This window comes from Pipistrellus kuhlii, unplaced genomic scaffold (assembly GCF_014108245.1).
Source record: "Pipistrellus kuhlii isolate mPipKuh1 unplaced genomic scaffold, mPipKuh1.p scaffold_m20_p_6, whole genome shotgun sequence".
Taxonomy (NCBI): domain Eukaryota; kingdom Metazoa; phylum Chordata; class Mammalia; order Chiroptera; family Vespertilionidae; genus Pipistrellus; species Pipistrellus kuhlii.
This window is the reverse complement of record NW_023425562.1, coordinates 78,641,408-78,660,636: the sequence shown is the minus strand read 5'-3', so window position 1 is coordinate 78,660,636 and position 19,229 is coordinate 78,641,408. Positions and strand designations below refer to the sequence as shown.

Genomic DNA, 19,229 nt, shown 5'->3' with positions numbered 1-19,229 from the left:
CCAGTTACCTTTGCATCATCTGGAAGTTGTGTTTGCAGACCATGTGTGAGTGTGTACTCTCTGCCTATTGCCTGCCTCTGGCTCATTCATGCCCTTCATGCACCTTTGCTATTACCAAGTGAGATTCTCTGTGCTCTTCATGGCCTGGTAAAATTCCTTTGACAGCATAGGCCACAATTTTTCTAACTATCCTCTTTTGATGGACATATAAGCTGTTTTCACTTATGTCTCTTATTACAATAAGCTGCCCAAGAATGTGAACTTCATCTTCCTCAGTCATTCCAGCACCTCGAAAGCAAGGCTCAGCAAACACTTGCTAAACAGCAGAATGAAAGGACAAAGGCATCTCTGTTTCTGCTAGTGTATCTGCAAAGTAAATTACTGCAAGTACTATTGCTGGGGAAAGAGATGCACCAATTTAATTTTGATAAATAAGGGCAAGATGACCTCCAAAGTGATGGTAGCCAAGTGAATTCATGGACCTATATTGTTGCATGATTTGAGGAATACAAATCGTGACTTCTTATCTAAAGTTTAAGTTCCTTTTAAAGATGCAAAATGTTTTTCATATTTTAATTTGTATTGTCCATAGGCCTACCTTATTGCTTTGCAAGTAGTAGATAGGTGTTTGGTAAAAGGTTTTTGAATGATAATTAATACACCAGAATATAAAAAGCATTTAATTCAGGAAAAGGAAAAAGCTGATAATAGCTTTAAGCAATACACTTTTCAAAAATTCCAATTAATCAGAGCCCATAAACAGAAGAAAAGGTAAAAAAAAAAAATGTTTTCTCTTTTGGGAGGCGTCAGGAGGAGAAGAGGGGATATAAAACCCCGGCAGGCAAGTCTCTGTTTTGGTATCTAATAGTAATGAAATGGATGCTGTAATTTCTTGGATGCCCTCTCTACATATATTTTTAAATGTGTGGCCTATTGCTTTTTAAATGAGGTTGACTATAAATGACTTTGGCTTCCAGAATTGTGGAAGAATTTCACTTGAATTCTACAAACTCATTAGCAAATGTTATTTGCAGAACCTAGTGTGGAGGAAAACCTGTCAGTTAAACCCACCAACAAAAAAGAGGGAACCAAGTGGGAGCCATTCAGACTCCACTCACACACCTGTGTGCAGGGAGCCGTCACCGGGGCCCACATGTCACCTCCTGTCCTGCCGCCAGGAAAGCCTGCCAAATTGCAGGCATTCTCCACCCTGCCGCTCGCACCTTAAGGAAATTCTAGAAATGACAGGCCCGTCGTGGAATGAAGACCATCCCACACTCCTCCACTCCTTGTTCCAAAATTAGACTCCGTCACAGACACTGATCTCCAAGGTGGCAAAAATAGCGGCTGCTCGGGGAGTCCCGAGCTGTGCCCCAGACTCCCAGCAGTTCCTCCAGCGAGGCAGCCGGCAGCTGGGCCATCTCATTCCAAAGGAAGGTCTCCCCTAATCCAGGCCCAACCCCCTCATGAAGCGCCCCTTTCAGAGCAGTAATAATAATACACTGGTTTAAAAAGCAAGGAGGAAGGGGAGAATTATGAGATTGCTTTCTGGCACCAAAACTATCAAAAGAAATAGGGTGTCCTGGAACAGTGATTTCTTTAAAAGATATATTCTAAGATGATATTTTGGAAAGGTTTTCAGGATAGTTTGAGAATGCTGAGTGGGGATATAAGAGGGATGTAGGGCTTTCATACTCTCCAAGGGGTGAGGCACTGTGGCTCAGGACCAAATGCAAGGATCCTGCATTCCTGGCTCCAACAATAAGAGCCCTACTGATTGTTGCTCTATGGCTGCAGGCAAGTGACTTAGCCACTCTGAGCATCAGTTCTTCTCATGTATATGACGGGGGCAGCGAATCCCTCCAGGACAGTGATTTCCTCCAGGCCAAGAGTCATGAGTAATATTCTCTTGATTGTAAGCCCCCAGGAAGCATGGGCCTCACTCAATCACCACCACATCCCACCACACACGGCAGCATCTATGTCCTCAATGAGCATTTGGAATGAACAAATGAATGAGAATGTGTGAATGCATCTATCTCACAAAGATATTGTGGTGATCAGAGAAAAAGCAAGTAGAGTGTCTGGCATATTGCAGGAAGCTTAATGAACTGTAGTGGCTATTATTACTAACGAGCCTGGCCTATAGGAGATGTTCAATAAATAAATGACATCATTAGCAAAACACCTTAAAGGAGAAGAAGTATCAAAAAGGTAAAATCAAAACATTAAATGAACAGGACCCCAGAAGTTTACATGGTGTGGGGACAGACAGTAAGGTGGCCCCATGATTTTCTCACCCATGTCTTCATACCCCCAGTGCTACCTTTCTCTGATGGTGTTAAGGACTTGGACTTGCTTTTAATTAATAGGCTATGACAGGGTGATGATATGTTTCCATGATTATGATACTTAGGATTGTGACTCCCACCCAGCAAGGAGACTCTCTCTCTTGCTGGCTTTGATGAAGTGGGTATGTTGGTCCATGTGGCAAGGCTGGCTTTCACCCAACAGTGAAGAAGAAACTGAGGCCCTCTATCCAATTTAATCCTGCCAATAACCATAACAGCCTGGAAGTGGATCCTTCCCCAGTCTAACCTTCAGATGAGACTGGAGTCCCACAGTCTAGTAAGAAACTGAAGCTGGGAGCCCCACAGCAACCAGAAGATAATATGTGGGCGTGTTTTATGGTGCACAGTTTGTGGGACTCGGTTACACAGCAATAGAAAATGAACACATGTAGTAACATAGGCAAGACATCAATTGCCACAGATGGCATAAACGCCTAGACAACGACCGGTTGCTGAGTAATGCAGAGCATGGTAGGAACTGGGAGAACTGAAGACGCCATTCTACCTAAAGGGCAGATGTTATTGGGCAGGGCTGATTGTTGCCATGTGGGGATGTGAGACCAGTGTTGCCCAACCTTTTCACTTTTCAAGACAGTACATAAATCTGAGTTTTATGTGAAATCTTCATTTTTGAATGCTGGCCACTAATTTGGAATTTTTAGAACAGCAGTGAGATCTCATGCAGACAAAGAAAACATGTATTAGGGGCTTGATTCAGACATAAAGCATAATTTGGGGTTTCCCCAGCAGGTCACCCCTGCTCCAAATTCGAGCCCACTGATTCCAAGCTGGTGCCCTTAGGACTTCAATCCAAGGGCCATCTTGAGTGTTAGAAAGTACACAGAAAGTCCTTAACATGTTGTCTGCCACAGGGGAAAGGCATGATACAGTTCCATTGTTATTGATCTTATTATTGTATTCATTTTCCTATGGCTGTTGTAACAAATTACCAGAGTGTGGTGGCTTTAAACAAAAGCAATTAATTCTCTTACATTCTGAAGGCCAGAAGTTTAAAATCAAGTTTCACTGGTTCCTTTTGGAGGCTCCAGGGGAGAATCGGTCCCTTGGCTTTTCCACCTTCTCTAGACCATGACCTTCTTGAGGTCGCCTACATCCTTCAGCACACATCTCCTTTTTCCACTTTCAAAGCCTTCAGCATAGAATCTTCCACTGTCTCTCTTTCTGTCCCTCGGCTTCCAACATCACATTGCCTCTGACTCCCATTTCTTCCTTATAAGGACCTGTGATTAGCTTGGGCCCACCTAGAGAAGAATCCAGGATACTCTCCTCATCTCAAGAGCCTTAGCTTGATCATGTTGGCAAATCCCTTTTGCCAAATAAGAAACATTCACAGGCTCCGGGGAGTAGAATGTGGACGTCTTTGGGGAGTCATTATTTAGCCGACCACAATAGTAATACTTGCTATTATATTATCATCCAACCCACAAGCCTCCTCCTTATGACCTTTGGGACACAAGGCCATCAGTCTGATCAGAACCAATTCACTCCAGGCTGCAACGTCCAAGTCCTACTGGCATTCCCATGCTGGGTTCTGTCTGGGGATAAGTCAGCTGGCAGTGGGTCAGGTTCCCTAATAATGAGGCTAATCCTAGATGTTAGCTTCACTATCTTTCTCCATGTATGATCTTAGCTACCTCAGGGAAGCAAGCCAACAGTGACATAAAGGCAATTCCTAGTAGAGAATATAGCCAGCTCTGTGAGGATCCATTTCCAATGACCAGAAAATTCAAAATTGTACCCCCCGGGGGGATGGGGGGTGGCCGGTCATGTTGTCATCATTTGCTTCATGTTAGCACCGTATCTCTTTTCTCCCCTAATCAGAAATTGATTCAAGTACATTGTTTTTAAGCCTTTCGCAATCCTGTTTAACTCCCTTGGAATTCAGATCCCATTTTGACACTCATTTCCATCTAAAACAGAATGCTGTTGCTTTAAAAATCACATTCATTTTATAAAACCCCTTCAGCATACAGCGAATTAAGAACCAACGTGATTTTCCAGTTAAATTTGCAAGGGGATAATCTGAAGGCATTACTCATAATCCTGATTAATTTTAGCGGAAGTAATGAGACTATTGTAAATAGAGCAACATGTGTGTGTGCTTAGCTTGCCTTCCAATCACACAACAATTTATGCTAATTTATGGCTTCACGAACAAGGTAATCTTGGGAAAACCTGCTAAGATGTTTGAAGGCATCTAATGGGTAGCTAGACAACTTTAATGCAATCACAGTTTGCCCTGTAAATTCATAGTGACTTGAATTCTACTGTACAACTGACTAGCTAATGTCATCCATCCACCCACCATCCAATTCAGCCAGCCAGTCAGCTATCCACCCATTTATTCATTTATCTATCTCTATTGTGATATCCAGCATAAGGATATAAAGTCTGCATTAACCCAAAAAGAACATTTTTAAATGATGAGGGGGAAAATATTTCATGATATGTGAAAATTACATGAAGTTTGAATTAAAGTGTTTTGGAAACACACTGCACCCATTTGATGATGTTTTACCTATGGGTGCTTTACCTAAGGAGTTGATATAGTGACTACCTTAGTCCACAAAACCTACAACATTTACTTCACAAAAAGCTTTGCTGATTCCTGCTCTGAAATCTTGAAGCAATGCATGCACATGTCATTTGGGAATAACTCAGGACCGCTCTTCGACAGATCATATTCCTGACATACTTTCCCTTCCTCTTTAAATCCAAACAGCCTACATGTTTACATCAGCAATGTGCAAATTACATTAGTGCTGGCATGCCCACACTGGGCTTTCAGTTTTGCAGATTTCCTTTCAGATGGGCAGCCCTGCATGTGTTTGCAGCCACGATGCATGATTTGCATTAACTCTTTTGCATTCGATTAGTTTCATGTTATTTTTCTCAAAGAAAAAACTCAAGAATCATAGTTCTCAGTAAGGGTGACAGTTCCTAATATAAAGCAACGAACAGGGTAGGTGTCCCAAGAGAGTGTCTGCGGATGCTCATGTGTGTTTGTGTTTGTGGAGTCTCTATCCTGGAAGACTATGAAGGTTTAGCAACCAGCGATGGCAAATGCATGATTATGGGCAAAAAGCAGTCTATGGACAAGTCTTCTTTGGCCCACAAATTGGACAGTTTTGTTGTTGGCTTTAATTAGAATGAATTTCCAACAGTTACAGATTGGGAGGTAATATGTACAGACTCAAATCCTTGGCTTCTCTGAAAAAAAAGAAAAATCAAAAAAAAAAAAAAAATCAAGAGATCTCCTCCATGGCGCCTGAAGTCTGATGTCAACAGTTGTTTGTTCATCGGCTTTTGAGATTTCATTCGAGTTTCTTCTCAGCCCGCTTCACTCACTTAAATTTTTTCCCTGACCCCTGTTGACATTGGAAATTACAACATCTGATACAGCTATCAACATGTATCTATTGGCCGAAACCAGTTTGGCTCAGTGAATAGAGCATCGGCCTGTGGACTAAGAAGTCCTAGGTTCGATTCCAGTCAAGGGCATATAGCTTGGTTGTGGGCACATCCCCAGTGGGAGTTGTGCAGGAGGCAGAGGATCAATGTTCCTCTCTCATTGATGTTTCTAACTCTCTATTCCTCTCTCTTCCTCTCTGTAAAAAAAAAAAAAAAAAAAAAAAAAAATCAATAAAATATATATTTATTAAAAACATGTATCTATTGGAAGATAACCTACATAGTTGTGTCCATAGGTGTCCATACACCCCAAATTGCCTCTAATGTATATAATCCCTGCAATTATGTCCCAATAATCATGTCCCACCAAAATCCATACATTGAAATCTTAACCTCAAAATGGATGGTATTAGAAGACGGGGCCCTTAGGACGTGATTAAGTCCTGAGGGCAGAGCATCCTACACTCCAAAGGATGCCTCATCCCTCTGTGTGTAAGACAGAGAGAAAAGAAAGTCAGCTATGAGCCAGGGAGTGGGCCCTCCCTACAGACAGTGAGTCTGAGAACAACTTGCCCTGGAGCTTCCCAGCCTCCCAGGGAGAAACAAATGTCTGTTGTTTATAAGCCATCTTGGTTGTAGGAGCCCAAACTGATAAGGTACACACATATAATAACTGCGGCACAAAGTAGATAAGGAGGAAATGCCTTAGCCATGGGCCACTCAGGGCGGTCCCAGGGTGACAGTGAATCCGAGGAATATCTGGGTGAGGACGGGAGTATAGCCCTGCTCTCATCGCTGGCTGGGGTTTCCAGCACAGGGATCCCAGGTCCCAGCTGACGGCAGTGCCCACCGGGACCTAAGGAAGGAACCCCTACATACCATGGAGTTTTTCACGCTCTGCAGCAGGCGCTCATGCTGCTCGGCGATGGCCAGCGCGGCAGAGTGCACCTTCTGGTAGATGGCCTCCCCGTCTCGCGTCTGGAAGATAAATAGCCCCTCGCCAGTCTCACACATCCTGTGGGAATAAGAACAGAGTTGCTGAGAGCCCCACCCAGGATACCAGACCCATGGATGTTGCGTGAGGCGAGGGGTCCCATGACCATCTGCTAAACAGAGTGAGTGAGAACCCACATTTCCAGCAAGCCGCTGTTACTACTGGCAGGGAACCATCTCTCTTGGCTAACATGGTGATTTTTTTCCTCAAGAAACAAAGCAGAAAGTTAATAAAATAAAAAAGGCCATTTCTTGATTTTTAGCATAATCCTTGTACTCTGCTTTCCTGTTCTCAAAGTGGAGAGCTACGGGACTGCTTTCCCCTTCATTCCAGGAATCAGACCAGCCAGCGCCCCCACTGTTCAGCTCAGAGGTGAACTGAGGGTTCCATGACTCCCAGGCTGGGTTCTCACTTCCCTACAGACCATGCCTTAAAGAATGGCTTCATTTCCAAAGTCAGAGATCCAATCTGACTCCAACTTCCACTGCAGCTGAAAGTTTTGTTGGGGATCATGATGGTGCTGCATTAACGTGGCCAACAGAAAATCAGTTCCTTCAGGGAGGCTCTGTGGTCTGATGGTTAGTGTTAATGACTCCGAGGAAGATCATCTCTGCTTCAGACTGTTAAACCAGAAATGAAGTCCATTCACATGGGGAGACTGGTACACGGCAAAAAGCTAATAAATGTGATTTAATTGCTAAGTATACTTTAATTGTGTGTGTGTGTGTGTGTGTGTGTGTGTGTGTAGATACATGATAGGTAGAATTACCAATATATTTAATTACTCTAAATATTTTTAAAGGACGTGGGCAAAAATACATACAAGGATATTTTTAAAGTTCTGATTTTGATCTATACATCTCTCGACAGTAAGACGTTGCTTTTGTGTGTTTATTTTAAAGACCCTAATTATTCAAAGACACAATGCCACTCCCTCCATCTTAGAATCTCCTGCTAAAAAACTAAATCCTGGCTTGAGGGCTGAGTTTTGCTCACATCTGAATAACTGCTTAACACAACATTGAAATCAAGCACATTTCCACCCATACTGCTGTTAATTGCTTTATCTAGCCCAGTCTATGCAATTAATGTAATAAAAATAGAAAGATTCCTCCCTATCTAATTTCCCACACTTGGCCTGACACCATGGCCATATGGCAGTTTTCAGCACATATAGCTTGGTGTACGTAATCCGTCAAAGCCTGCCTCACTTGGATTTCACTGATATGGGCTAGGTGAGGAGAAGGGAGAGAATGAATGGGTGGCTCTTTCAGGAAGCTAATATAAAGAACTACCTCAGGAGGTTGACTGTGTGATTGTAATTATTAAGTCATGCCAATCCAATGAGGAATGAAAACTAAGATTGGATGCATTTCAGTCACGTCCCAGCTTTTCCCGAAAGACTCCCTCACCGCCAGGCGCTCACTGCCCTTCCCTCCTCATTGATGCCATCATACAAACGTGACACCTAATTGTGCAGGCCTTCATTTTTCACAGCACCTTTTCCCATCAAATATGGAACTATAATTTCCGAAGAAGAAGAAGTAGCCTTAGAAGTAGTCAACTCTTTAAGAGGAAGAAGTGGCCTTTGGCTTCCTTCACCACCAATGCTATTGTTTACTTACTTGTGTATATGCCAATCCTGGTTCTAAAAAGAATGAAGATACCTGTTACCTAGAAACAGTGGTAATTTGTTGCTTAATATCAAACCCTGTTTCTCAAACTTGACAATCCAGTTGCTCTTAAAGTTCTTGTGACTGTAACCACAGTAATAAGTGCAGTTCAGATTGGGAGTCAGTATATCTACCTCGCTATTTATGTATCTTCAATTATAACATGCTGATGTTTTTGGCTCTATTTTATTTGAACACTGCTGGTGAAATGCGCCATCTATATTATGACCTATTTATTCATTGGCAAGACCTCCACTTTGGCAATCCCTTTTTCATCCAATGTCTGCTTTTGCTCAACATAATGAGTCTACAACCTTCCTTTAAGGACATCTGCATCTCTAAATAATTATTGTATTCGAAAACAAGTGAAATCACAACCACTGGAGCATCAAGTGTTCTTTAAAGTACAGCAACAACAGACTGCCTGCCTCCACCCAAGAATCTGGAAGACACACATCTCACAAACACACACACACACACACACACACACACACACACACACACCAGAAACACAATGCGCACACCGCCTACCATGTACAGAAAGGACCACAGTCTCAAATCCAATCAGTTTACGCCAGGTGAACAGATGCAGAGTTCAGATGCAAGTCAATGTAGAGCAGGCCAAGTGGCTCCCAGACAGCAGCCCCAAGCAGCCCTAGTCACATGGGGACATCAGAGCCCAATGGGGCCACAGCTTCTGATTATTGGGAAGCCAGAACACCTGATTTCTATAAGAAATAACCTGAATGTTTACTGTTGGCAATTTATTCCTTTTATTTAAGCTGTGGGTGGGGGTATTACCCTGTTAACCTGATCTGCCAGGAGGCCAGCCATGTACTCTGAAGAGCTCTCCACAGGACATCAGCGAGGCCTGGGTTTGAGCTGTAGGACTTTCGTCCACCCTGTTCACAGGCACGTGTCCGTGGGACAGGGAGACCCAGAAGGGTGATATGAACCAAATTGTCCTTCAGATGCTCTTCTGCCCACCTCTCCTAATCTCAGCTCACAAGTTCTTTTATGTCTCTCTTTCCCTCCAGGTAGAAGTGTGTGCTGTTTCATAAGCAGCTTTAAATCCATTAAAATTGTTACTGACGCCTTTGTCAAAACAATACAATGGGCACACTCCCCAAGGCAAATAAGGAAAATAGGGGAAAAAAGAAAAAAAGAAGGGAAAGAAGGAGAAAGAATACACTCAAGCAAAATAAAGGCCTTACATGGTCTTAGTCTGCAGCTCATCTCGGAGAAATAGCCCAGAACGAAGATGCCCTAATGGCTCCAGCCAGACAGCACTGCAAATACACTTCACTCTCCATGGTCCAGCTCCTTTCTCTTACCCACTGACACCAGCCCAGCAGTGCTCTTCCCTGTGGCCTTACACTAACAGGAAGCAGGGATGGAAACCCAGAGACGGTGAAATAATGAGTCTCCTGTGACTTTTCTGAAGATGGGATTCAGATAGGACAACACAGCCATGTCAATGCACTTCGAGTTTTGAATTTCTCAGATAATTACTTTGCCTGAATGATATGCCTGTCACTCCAAACCATGGGTTGTGCAACTGGCCAAGAAGAAAAACAAGAGCTCCGAATAGCAGTGAGAAGTTCGTTCATCTGTGCCCGGAAGTACCACGGCAACGTGCATGAAGGGCAGGCCTGGGGCTCCGGATTGCCTTGCTGGGATGGCCCTCGCTGCTCTGTGACAGGGGGTTAGATAATGTGACCTGGTGCACATTATCTAACCCCCCTCAGCCTGCCTTTCTTTTGGAAAGTAAATATAATGACCGTCACTGTCACCCAGTTTTACTGAAAGCACCGGCCATGGCATATAGGGTGCACAGAGCACATTTTCAATTAGATGCACTCCCATCACTGCCCTGAAGGGTGAGAGCCATGCAGACAGCTCTGTTCTGACATTCTCGCTCTTCCACCAGTGCCTACATTGGGTGTGGCTCAACATCTGGTGCTCCATGAAGAACCATATAATGAATGCATTGTGAGGGAGCAGGCAGTGTTAGAGAAAGCATAACTGGGGACTTGACCCAGCCTCCTTGGGCAAGGCTTCTGAAACAGATTCACTGAGATGCTGCAGGAGGGGATGGTTTGGAAGAGTAAGCTGGGAGAACAGTCCCAGCAGGAATCACTGCACACTGAACGCCTTGAGAGGGCGAGGCTCAGTGATTTCAACACGGTGGTGAGGAGATGGGGAGCACGGCCAGGTGCCTGGCCACGGTGAACTGAGCGTGAGTTTTGGGAGGCCACAGTCTTCACTGTTCTGAAGTCGTCACCTGAATGCAGTAGTCCCCAAGGGCACTGAAGGCCCAACTGGAGAAACTCCTCTTTGCCAGTGACATTTCACCCCACTCTCTGTTACTTTTTTTAATATGATTTTAAAATTTACTTTAGAAGAGGAAAGAGATAGAAACATCAATGATGAGAGAGAAACATCGATCAGCTGCCTCTTGCACACACACCCTGCCCTCCACCCCATTGGGAATTAAGCCTGCAACCCGGGCATGTGCCCTGACTGACTGAGAATCAAACAGGTGACCTCTTGGTGCATAGACAACACTCAATCCACTGAACAACACTGGCTAGGCTCAACATCCTTTATTAGAAAAATACAAATGTTTTGAAATTATATAAACCAAAACAAGTGATCTCATGCCAGGCAGTGTTAATAAGAAAATTCGTGAAATCAGTAAGCCAATCAGTTCCTTGTTTCCTTACTTTGTATATGAATTCATGTGCATAGGTGTGTATGTTTCTTGAATATGTAGCTGTGTGTCTAGGATATTTGGACACTGCTAAAAGCAGGCTGAATCTTATACTCAACATGTGTGTGACAATACTCTGTTCTCCACCCCTGCAAAAGCAGTTTACTAACTCAACATTGAATTTTACATTTGTAATTACATATTATAATTGAAGGAATCAGTACTTGTCAGGTGAACATACGGCAAATCATAATAGTGACTGTGCAAACAAAGGTAAAGACACAGCTTTTACAGCTGAAGGGGTGAGAAGCACAGACTGTCAGTTACCAACAGTCACAGGATGCAGAGCACAGCACAGGTATAGTCAACAACATCGTACTGACCATGCGTGATGGCAGAGGGTACTGGACTTACTGGGGGGATCACTGTATAAATCATGTGATTGTCTAACCACTCTGCTATACACCTGAAGCCAATACAAAATAATATCAAATGTCAACGGTCATTGAAAAATAAAATTAATAAAGGCAACGTGGCTTTTTCTTTAGAGTGGTTACAATTTACTTCGATAGACAAGCTCTACATATGTGAATGGCTCAAGAATAACATGTGGCATGAGCCATGGGGGTCAGAGAGGGGATAAGAGAGGAAAGGCACAGCTGAGGAGAGAGGTGGGCATCAGCGTTAAACGGGAAACAAAATTCGGCAGCCCCAGCCCTGAGAGAACCAATCAGAAGCACCCAGCAGAGAACCACACAAAGTTAGGGGGGAAAGACTGCAGAATGTTTCATTCTTGTGTCTGTGAAAGGGAGGTGGGGTGAACACACACAGTGGGACCACTGCCCTCCTTGAGACCCCCTGACCGGGAAATGCACCCAGAGAAACACCCAGTGAAGTGAATGAGAGGCTCAGCCACATGGGCCAGGAGCCCGGCTGGAAGGGAGCCCTGAGCAGGCCTTGGGGGCTCACCCAGGAAGCAGGTTTCTCCAGCTGGGGCTGGAGGGCTGACAGCAGCGACGCTGACACACACGGCCAGTTGGTAAGCAGTGGGGAGAAATCAAAGCATTTCTTATGGTCCCCACATCCCAGCCCGGTGTCTGGCTTTACTACTCCCGCTGGAATGAAAAGCCAGTGGAGTCAGAGGCAGACACAGGTCGAAGGCCCAACACGGAGGCCAGCCCTCCTCGGGCCTGGCCGCACCCCTTTCCCTGCTGTGTTAGCTGCTCCTCCTGTCACGAACACCTTCCTTTAGTTTGCCTCCAATTCTAGCCACACAGGAATAATGATTTAAAGTGGGGCTTTGGGTCTCGTGGTATTAGTGGGCCTGAGATCCACCATGTGGGCAACCAATAAATCAATCATTCGTGCCATGGAGCCCCCCAAAACACCCTGAGCCCTGTGGCCGGGAGAGCGCCTCTAGCTGGCCATACTGAGATCACCGTCATATTGAGGGAGGGGGTCACACTGCACTGACTTATAGGGGGAGAGGTGGAAGCTGGTGCCTGCTACTTCCCTGGGCTCCCCCTCTCCCAACCCATCACACACACACACACACACACACACACACACACACACACACATGCTTCTTCCTTCGGCAGATGGCATCTGTGTCCTTCGCTGTCATAAACTTTAACCCTGAGTTTCACAGCTTTCCGTGAATCACTTTAGCACATTATTCAACCTCAACTTGCAATTAGCATCAGAAGTGAGGACTGCCTTGGTAAGTTTCCTGCAGACACTACAGGAGCCAGCTCCTGGAGCCCCAGTGGCCACCCATCTGGCTAAGACTAAAGGAGGACAAACCTTTATAAGCGGACAAGCCCCACACAGTCTGCCAGAGCACCTCCTCTTTTACCACACATTGCTCCCCGCCCCTATTCTGCTCAGGCACAGTGGCACTGCAGGCACACTCCCCTCAGCACCATCTCTGGGACTCTGCGGTACCATCACATATAAAATGGTCCCCACAGGAGGGCGCCATAGCCTACTGTGAGATGCCACCCATAAATCAGGTGCAGGTACATGAAAAGATGCCCAGAATCACTCATCAGCAGGGAAATCAAACCACTTCACACGGAGGATGGCTACTAGAAACACACGAGAAGTAACTGTGTTGGCAAAGACGGGGAAAAGGAAAGCCGTGTGCACTGCTGGTGGGAATATTAATTGGTGCAGCCACTGAGGAAAACAAATGGAGGTTCTTTTAAAAAAAATTAAAAAATAGACTACCTCCTGATGCAGCAATTCTGGGTATATATCCAAAGGAAATGAACACACTATCTCAAAGCGATATGCGAACCCCATTGCATTGCAACATTATTCACAATGGCCACGCCTAGGAGACACCCTGTGTCTACCGGTCGATGGATGGTAAAGAAAATGTGGCTCAGGGCACGTTACTCAGCCATAAAGGAGGAAGGAAAGGCTGTCACTTGTCACCATGGATGGAACTGGAACGCAAGGCCACTGTGGCAGGTGAAGTACAGAGGACAGAGAAAGCGGACACAGTATGATCTCAATGACATATAGAAACAGAGGGTAGAATGTGGTTACCAGGGGCTGGGGATGGGGGAAATTGGGAGATGTTGGTCAAAAGTACAAACTTCCAGTTAGAAGATGAGTAAGTTCTGGGGCTCTAATGGAAAATATGGTCCCTATCCTTTAAAAAGACTGTATTATATACTTGAAAGTTCCTGAAAGTAAAACTTAAATGTCTTCACCACAGAAACACGGTAATTCTGTGAGATGATGAAGATATTCACTAACCCTATTACAGCAATCATTTTGCAATATATGCAATTATCAAATTACATTATAAATCTTAAACTTAAATAATGTTATATGTCACTTATATCAATAAATCTGGAAAAACAGATAAATAATACACATTAAAATAAACTTCTGAAAGATGGCCACCAGACAGGATAGACTGAGGGGTGTCTAATTTTTTCCAAAAGTCCTAAGAGAGATACCGTTTCCTTTAGGGGTTCATGTGCTGTGTTCACAGGAGCTGGGGGACCCGCTAAGCCTACGATGGTGGCCTTGGGGTCTGACTTCACATCCCACACTTAACAGCATCTGGCAGAGAGCAAGGACACAATGATGAGGCGCCTATGAATGGTGGTCATTAACGAGGTTATTCTGTGAGTAGAGGGAATTCTTCCTCCTATTCATTTGTAATACATGTGTGCTACTCTTATAGTTAAAACCAAAGGCCCAGTGCACAGATTAGTGCACTGGTGGGGTCCCTCAGCCTGGCCTGTGCCCTCTTCCAATCCGGGACCCCTGATGTTGGCAGGCCAACATCCAGCCTATGGGGAATCAGGCCGAAACCGGCAGTCTAACATCCCGAGAGATATAGTAGTACACGAGTGGCAGGCGCCTGGGGAGGAGCCCAAGCCCAGGCGCTGTACTGCTGCCGCAGTGGTGCTCACAGCCATGAGCCTGGTGGCACTCCCACTGCTGCATTCAGCATCTGCCTCCTGGTGGTCAGTGCATTGTCATAACAACCAGTCAACAGGTCATTTGGTCAACCAGACATAACGGTCGCTTAGGCTTTTATATATATACTAGAGGCCCAATGCATGAAATTCCTACATAGGGGAGGAGGGATCCCTCAGCCTAGCCTGCACACTCTTCATTTGGGGATTCCTTGGGGGATGCCTGACTGCTGGTTTAGGCTAGATCCTGGTAGTTGGACATGCCTCTCACAATCCGAGATCACTGACTCCTAACTGCTTGCCTGCTTGCCTGATCACCCCTAACCACCTCTGCCTTGGCCTCTCACCTGGGACCCAGGATTCCCTCCCTCTGGCCAGCCAAAGGCACCCAGGACCTGGGCCAGCCACAGCTGCAGGGGACCATGGATGGACAGCTTCACCCAGGCCACAGGCACTGTTACCTGGGACGATAGGGAGGGTGGCTTCACCCTCTCCTGGGCTACAGCCGCAAGCACTGGCGCCCAAGACCACAGTCTGATGGCTTCGCCTGGGCCCAGTTTTGTCAGGAAGGACATAGGGATGGTCGTCTGGAAGATGTTCAGTCTAATTAGCATATTACCCTTCTATTAGTATAGATAGATAATTTGGGGATAAGTGCTATTCTAGAACAAATGAGATAAATGGTGCAATAGCAAGTTCTGCTTTCTTTGCAGCAGAAATGATTGCACTTCTGAGCAAGCCTATGTGTGAGATCCAGTTCACCTCCAGTGAAGTCCATCTCCTCAGCATAGTGGAGAACTGGGCACTTGCCATTTGTTAATTTGCTTTCAATCTCTTAATAAGAATGAGGATATCTCTATAAAATATTCAGAGGTCAGAGACAATTAATAGCTTAGAATCAAGAAGACGAATAGAGAACATTCAAAGATTTCTCTCAGGATAATTGCCCTTTCAGCTGTAAATTCACCTATTAGAAGGGGAAACAATTTTCTTTTCTAATGAAAAGTCCTTTCACCAACTGGACTTGTCTTCAGAGTGATATACACAGGAATCAGATTATTTCTTTCCCAAGGTTGTTCAGATGTCTCTGGATCCAGAACAAGCTTTTTCACGCAGGTGTGCTCTCTGTGTAAGGAAAAGCACCCAGGAGTGCACTGCGGCTCTACACATACTGTTGGCACGCCCAGAAGTTCCCTGAAAGCAAGGTGGAAAGCTCCAGAGAGTTTCCAGCTGGGAGAGAGCGCTGAGCATGGTAATTATTCCATGCTGTGTTTGCCAAGTGTCACCTGAGCGGCTCTCCCTCCAGGGGTGCTAAATCCTGAGTTCATTGCTGGCAGTGGGGAGGCGAGGCGGGCCAAGGGAGCTCGCTAACTTGGCAGCAGCTCCTAAATGAACAGGGCAACCGTGGGCACCTGTCACCTTGCTCTGAACAATACACACTTCAGAATGGCTCCATGGGGGATGGCGCACAGTCAGCTTTCATGTCACTGGATCTTCCCGCAAACACTGGAGCCCTGCCCACCCCAGGGCTTCCCTGAGGTCCCAGAGCTGCCAGGTGGAAAGAGACAAACAAAAGATAAGAGGAACCTCTAACAATAGAAGCAAGCTGTGCCTCAGTCTCCCAAATATAGGAAATGTTCTTTCTTTCCAGGGCAACTAATTCTGCAATGCACTTTACTAAAAAGTTTTTGTGTCAACTCTGAATTTCTCCCAGGGAAGAAACTGAGATGTGGTCAGCTTTGCTTGGGAGAGAATGGGGAGCAGGGGGATAAATAGCATCTGGAAAACCCTACCGCCCTGTAGTCACGACAATGCTGCCCGGGAGAGGTGACCAGTCCTAGCTGTATGTGCTTGTACTGAACAAAGAGAAGCTTCCAGAATTAAACTAAGAAAATGTATGTCAGAGCGTATCTCAGGAGGCCTATTCAAATGAGCAATATCTGTTGCTTATTGATGGACAGCCTTCCTCCTGGTGAGCAGCTTAGATAACAGTGGGGCATTTTGACAAACTGTCCCCTGGTGTTGGGGCTGGCTGTGGGAGGGTGCCCTCTCTCCCTTACCTTGAGAAGTCAATGAAGAATAAGGCTTCCTCCATGGAAGGAGGCTTGGCTTGGGTGATGAACACACAATACATACACAGGTGATGTATCATACAATTGCACACCGGAAACCTATATAATTATATTAACCAATGTCACCCCAATAAGTTCAATTTTAAAAAGAAAGAATGAAAGAAAAAAGAACTAGACTAACTACCCACAGAATGGTAACATTTAGCCTTTTTAGAAATCAACAGGGTTTGGAAGAAGAGCTAAGTGTAACTCCTGAATCTTCTATTGGACCAGCCACAAAGATGCCCACCTTTTAAGATGGGAATAGTGCCCTGCACAGGAAGCGCAGTTGGTTAGAGTGTCATCCCAATGCAACAAGGTTGCAAGTTCGATCCTCAGTCAGGGCATATGCAAATATCAACCAAAGAATGCATAAATAAGTGGAAAAGTGAAATAACAACTCATTCTCTCTCTCTTTCTCTCTCTCTGTCTCTCTCTCTCCCTATCCTCTCTCCCTCTCTCTTTTCCTCTTTCTCTAAAAAAAAATTAAAAAAAAAATAATAGTCCCCAGTTTATATAATCACCAAGTGGCTTCAGTGAGCCTGTATTTGAAAAGTGCTAACTTAGTACAGTGACTTTCATAGAGTAAGGACTCAGTAAATACCAGTGACTATTTTCAGTGGTGGGTAGCCCTGCAAGAGCGGAGTTTCTCAGTCAGATAAGCAGTCCTGATCATTCTTCGTGTGGAGGACTGCTGGTGAGCGAGGGTTTAGCAGCATCGCTGGGCCCTCCACTCACGAAGTGCCCCAGCCAGCGCTGTGACAAACACAAATGTCTCCAGAGCTTGTGGAACATCCCTGGGAGCCGTCCCCCCATGAAAACTGTGTTCTGTACTTCACACCACTCTGCATGCTGTTGCTAACCGCAGTCGGTCACTTCACCCTACTTGCTTTGAGCAATTATTAAATGTTGTTTTGGGCACATTGTCAGTGTTTTTTTTAAAACCTCACATCCATTCCCCTCAGATGGCATTGGTACCCCCTTCCTGACCTGGGAGAACCACCCATTCAATTCACACTCTGTGGGCTTTGCACACAGTACTCAGTGCAGCACCTGACATGCTGTAAATGTAATGGTCAGCACAGGGCAGGGATCTCTCTTCTACAGGCTGATGGTGTGCTAGCAGCCCAAAGTTCCCAGCAGCCACCAGGAGCCAGAGGGAAGCCATCCTGGAGGAAAGGGGGCTGAGCTCTGACACCTAGGGAGGTTGGTCATTGACCCTGAATGAAGCCAAACCTGAAGCCATCCCTATTCCCTGGGCTTCGGGTTATGCAAGCCCATGAATTCCTATCCTGCTCTTGTCAGTTTGGGTTGATACAACTGCCTACTCGGTGCCGACCTTCAGACTCGTGTTTGTCCATGTAACTTTACCGATCTCCATGGCGATCTTGTGACTATGTGTTATGTTATACTGGTGTCCCAGGTGGCCAATGGAAGCTCAAAAAGTTAGACTCACTCCAGTTCCCTCAGCCAGTATGCGGTAGAATTATAATTTAATCTGTTTTATCCAATTCCGAATCCAGTGTGTCCGCGGTCCGTCTGGGTGGGAGGAATGGGGCCACTGTGTAGGACTAACACTCAGCTCCATTGACAGAGGCTGAGGAGGAGCAGAAGTCTTCCCAAGGCCATCCTGCGTGTTCCCAACAGAAACTGTGTGAAGTCTGTGCAGAAGCATGTTGGACGTGTGAGAATGACTGGCCTAGGGGGACTTCACTCCTCTTCCTTTAGAGCAGTGAGACAGGGAAGAAATTATGTTACTTAATATGAAATGGCCTCGTTTTGAACACACCCAAAATAGCCCAGGACAAAGTTATCTTCACTAATAAAGCAAGGCAGATATGAAACCGTCACGCTTGGGGGACCAGGGATGGTCTTATTATCCGAAGCATCTTGATGGTAACTATAAAAATTCATCTTCATTTGAGTCTCTGGAAAAATATTAAATAGTAATAGTACCTCGTGCTTCACACTGTCTGCATCCTATAAAACCAGCCCTGCCCCAAGGGGAATCGTAACAAAACACCAAAGCTGCTCCTCTGAAGAAGCCCAGCACCTTCTAGGCCATGTGCATGCACTTGTGCTTTTCCCTACAAGGAAGCTACTCCTTGGGTAAACTTACAAGGGAAGGGAATCATTCTGACCGAGGTCAAGAGCTAATAACAAACATAGATTAGCACCCAGTCTCTATGATTCCTGAGCCAGGCTCCCTCAACAACGCCACGCGGGCTGAGAAGTGAGTGAGATCCCAAGAACACAATCCCAGTACTTGTCCTTCAGATAGACAGTCTTGAGTTTTCAGAGCCTCACCAGCATGGCATGGATAAGAATGCTGCTCAAGTCCTAACCAGTTTTGCTCAGTGGATAGAGCATCGGCCTGCGGACTGAAGGGTCCCAGGTTAGATTCCGGTCGAGGGCATGTTCCTTGGTTGTGGGCACATCCCCAGTAGGAGGTGTGCAGGAGGCAGTTGATCAATGTTTCTCTCATCAATGTTTTTAACTCTCTATCTATTCCCTT

The 19,229-nt window shown here is 45.4% G+C and overlaps 1 protein-coding gene across 1 annotated transcript in view; it reads right to left on the bottom strand.

The window, feature by feature from the left end:
* The window catches only part of DOK5 (docking protein 5), a 127,039-nt gene that overhangs the window by 24,169 nt on the left and 83,641 nt on the right, over window positions 1–19,229 (bottom strand). Inside the window, exon 6 of the mRNA XM_036419058.2 lies at window positions 6,663–6,798. Within this exon, the coding sequence (XP_036274951.1) occupies window positions 6,663–6,798 (136 nt within the window). The remainder of the gene's footprint in view (window positions 1–6,662; window positions 6,799–19,229) is intronic.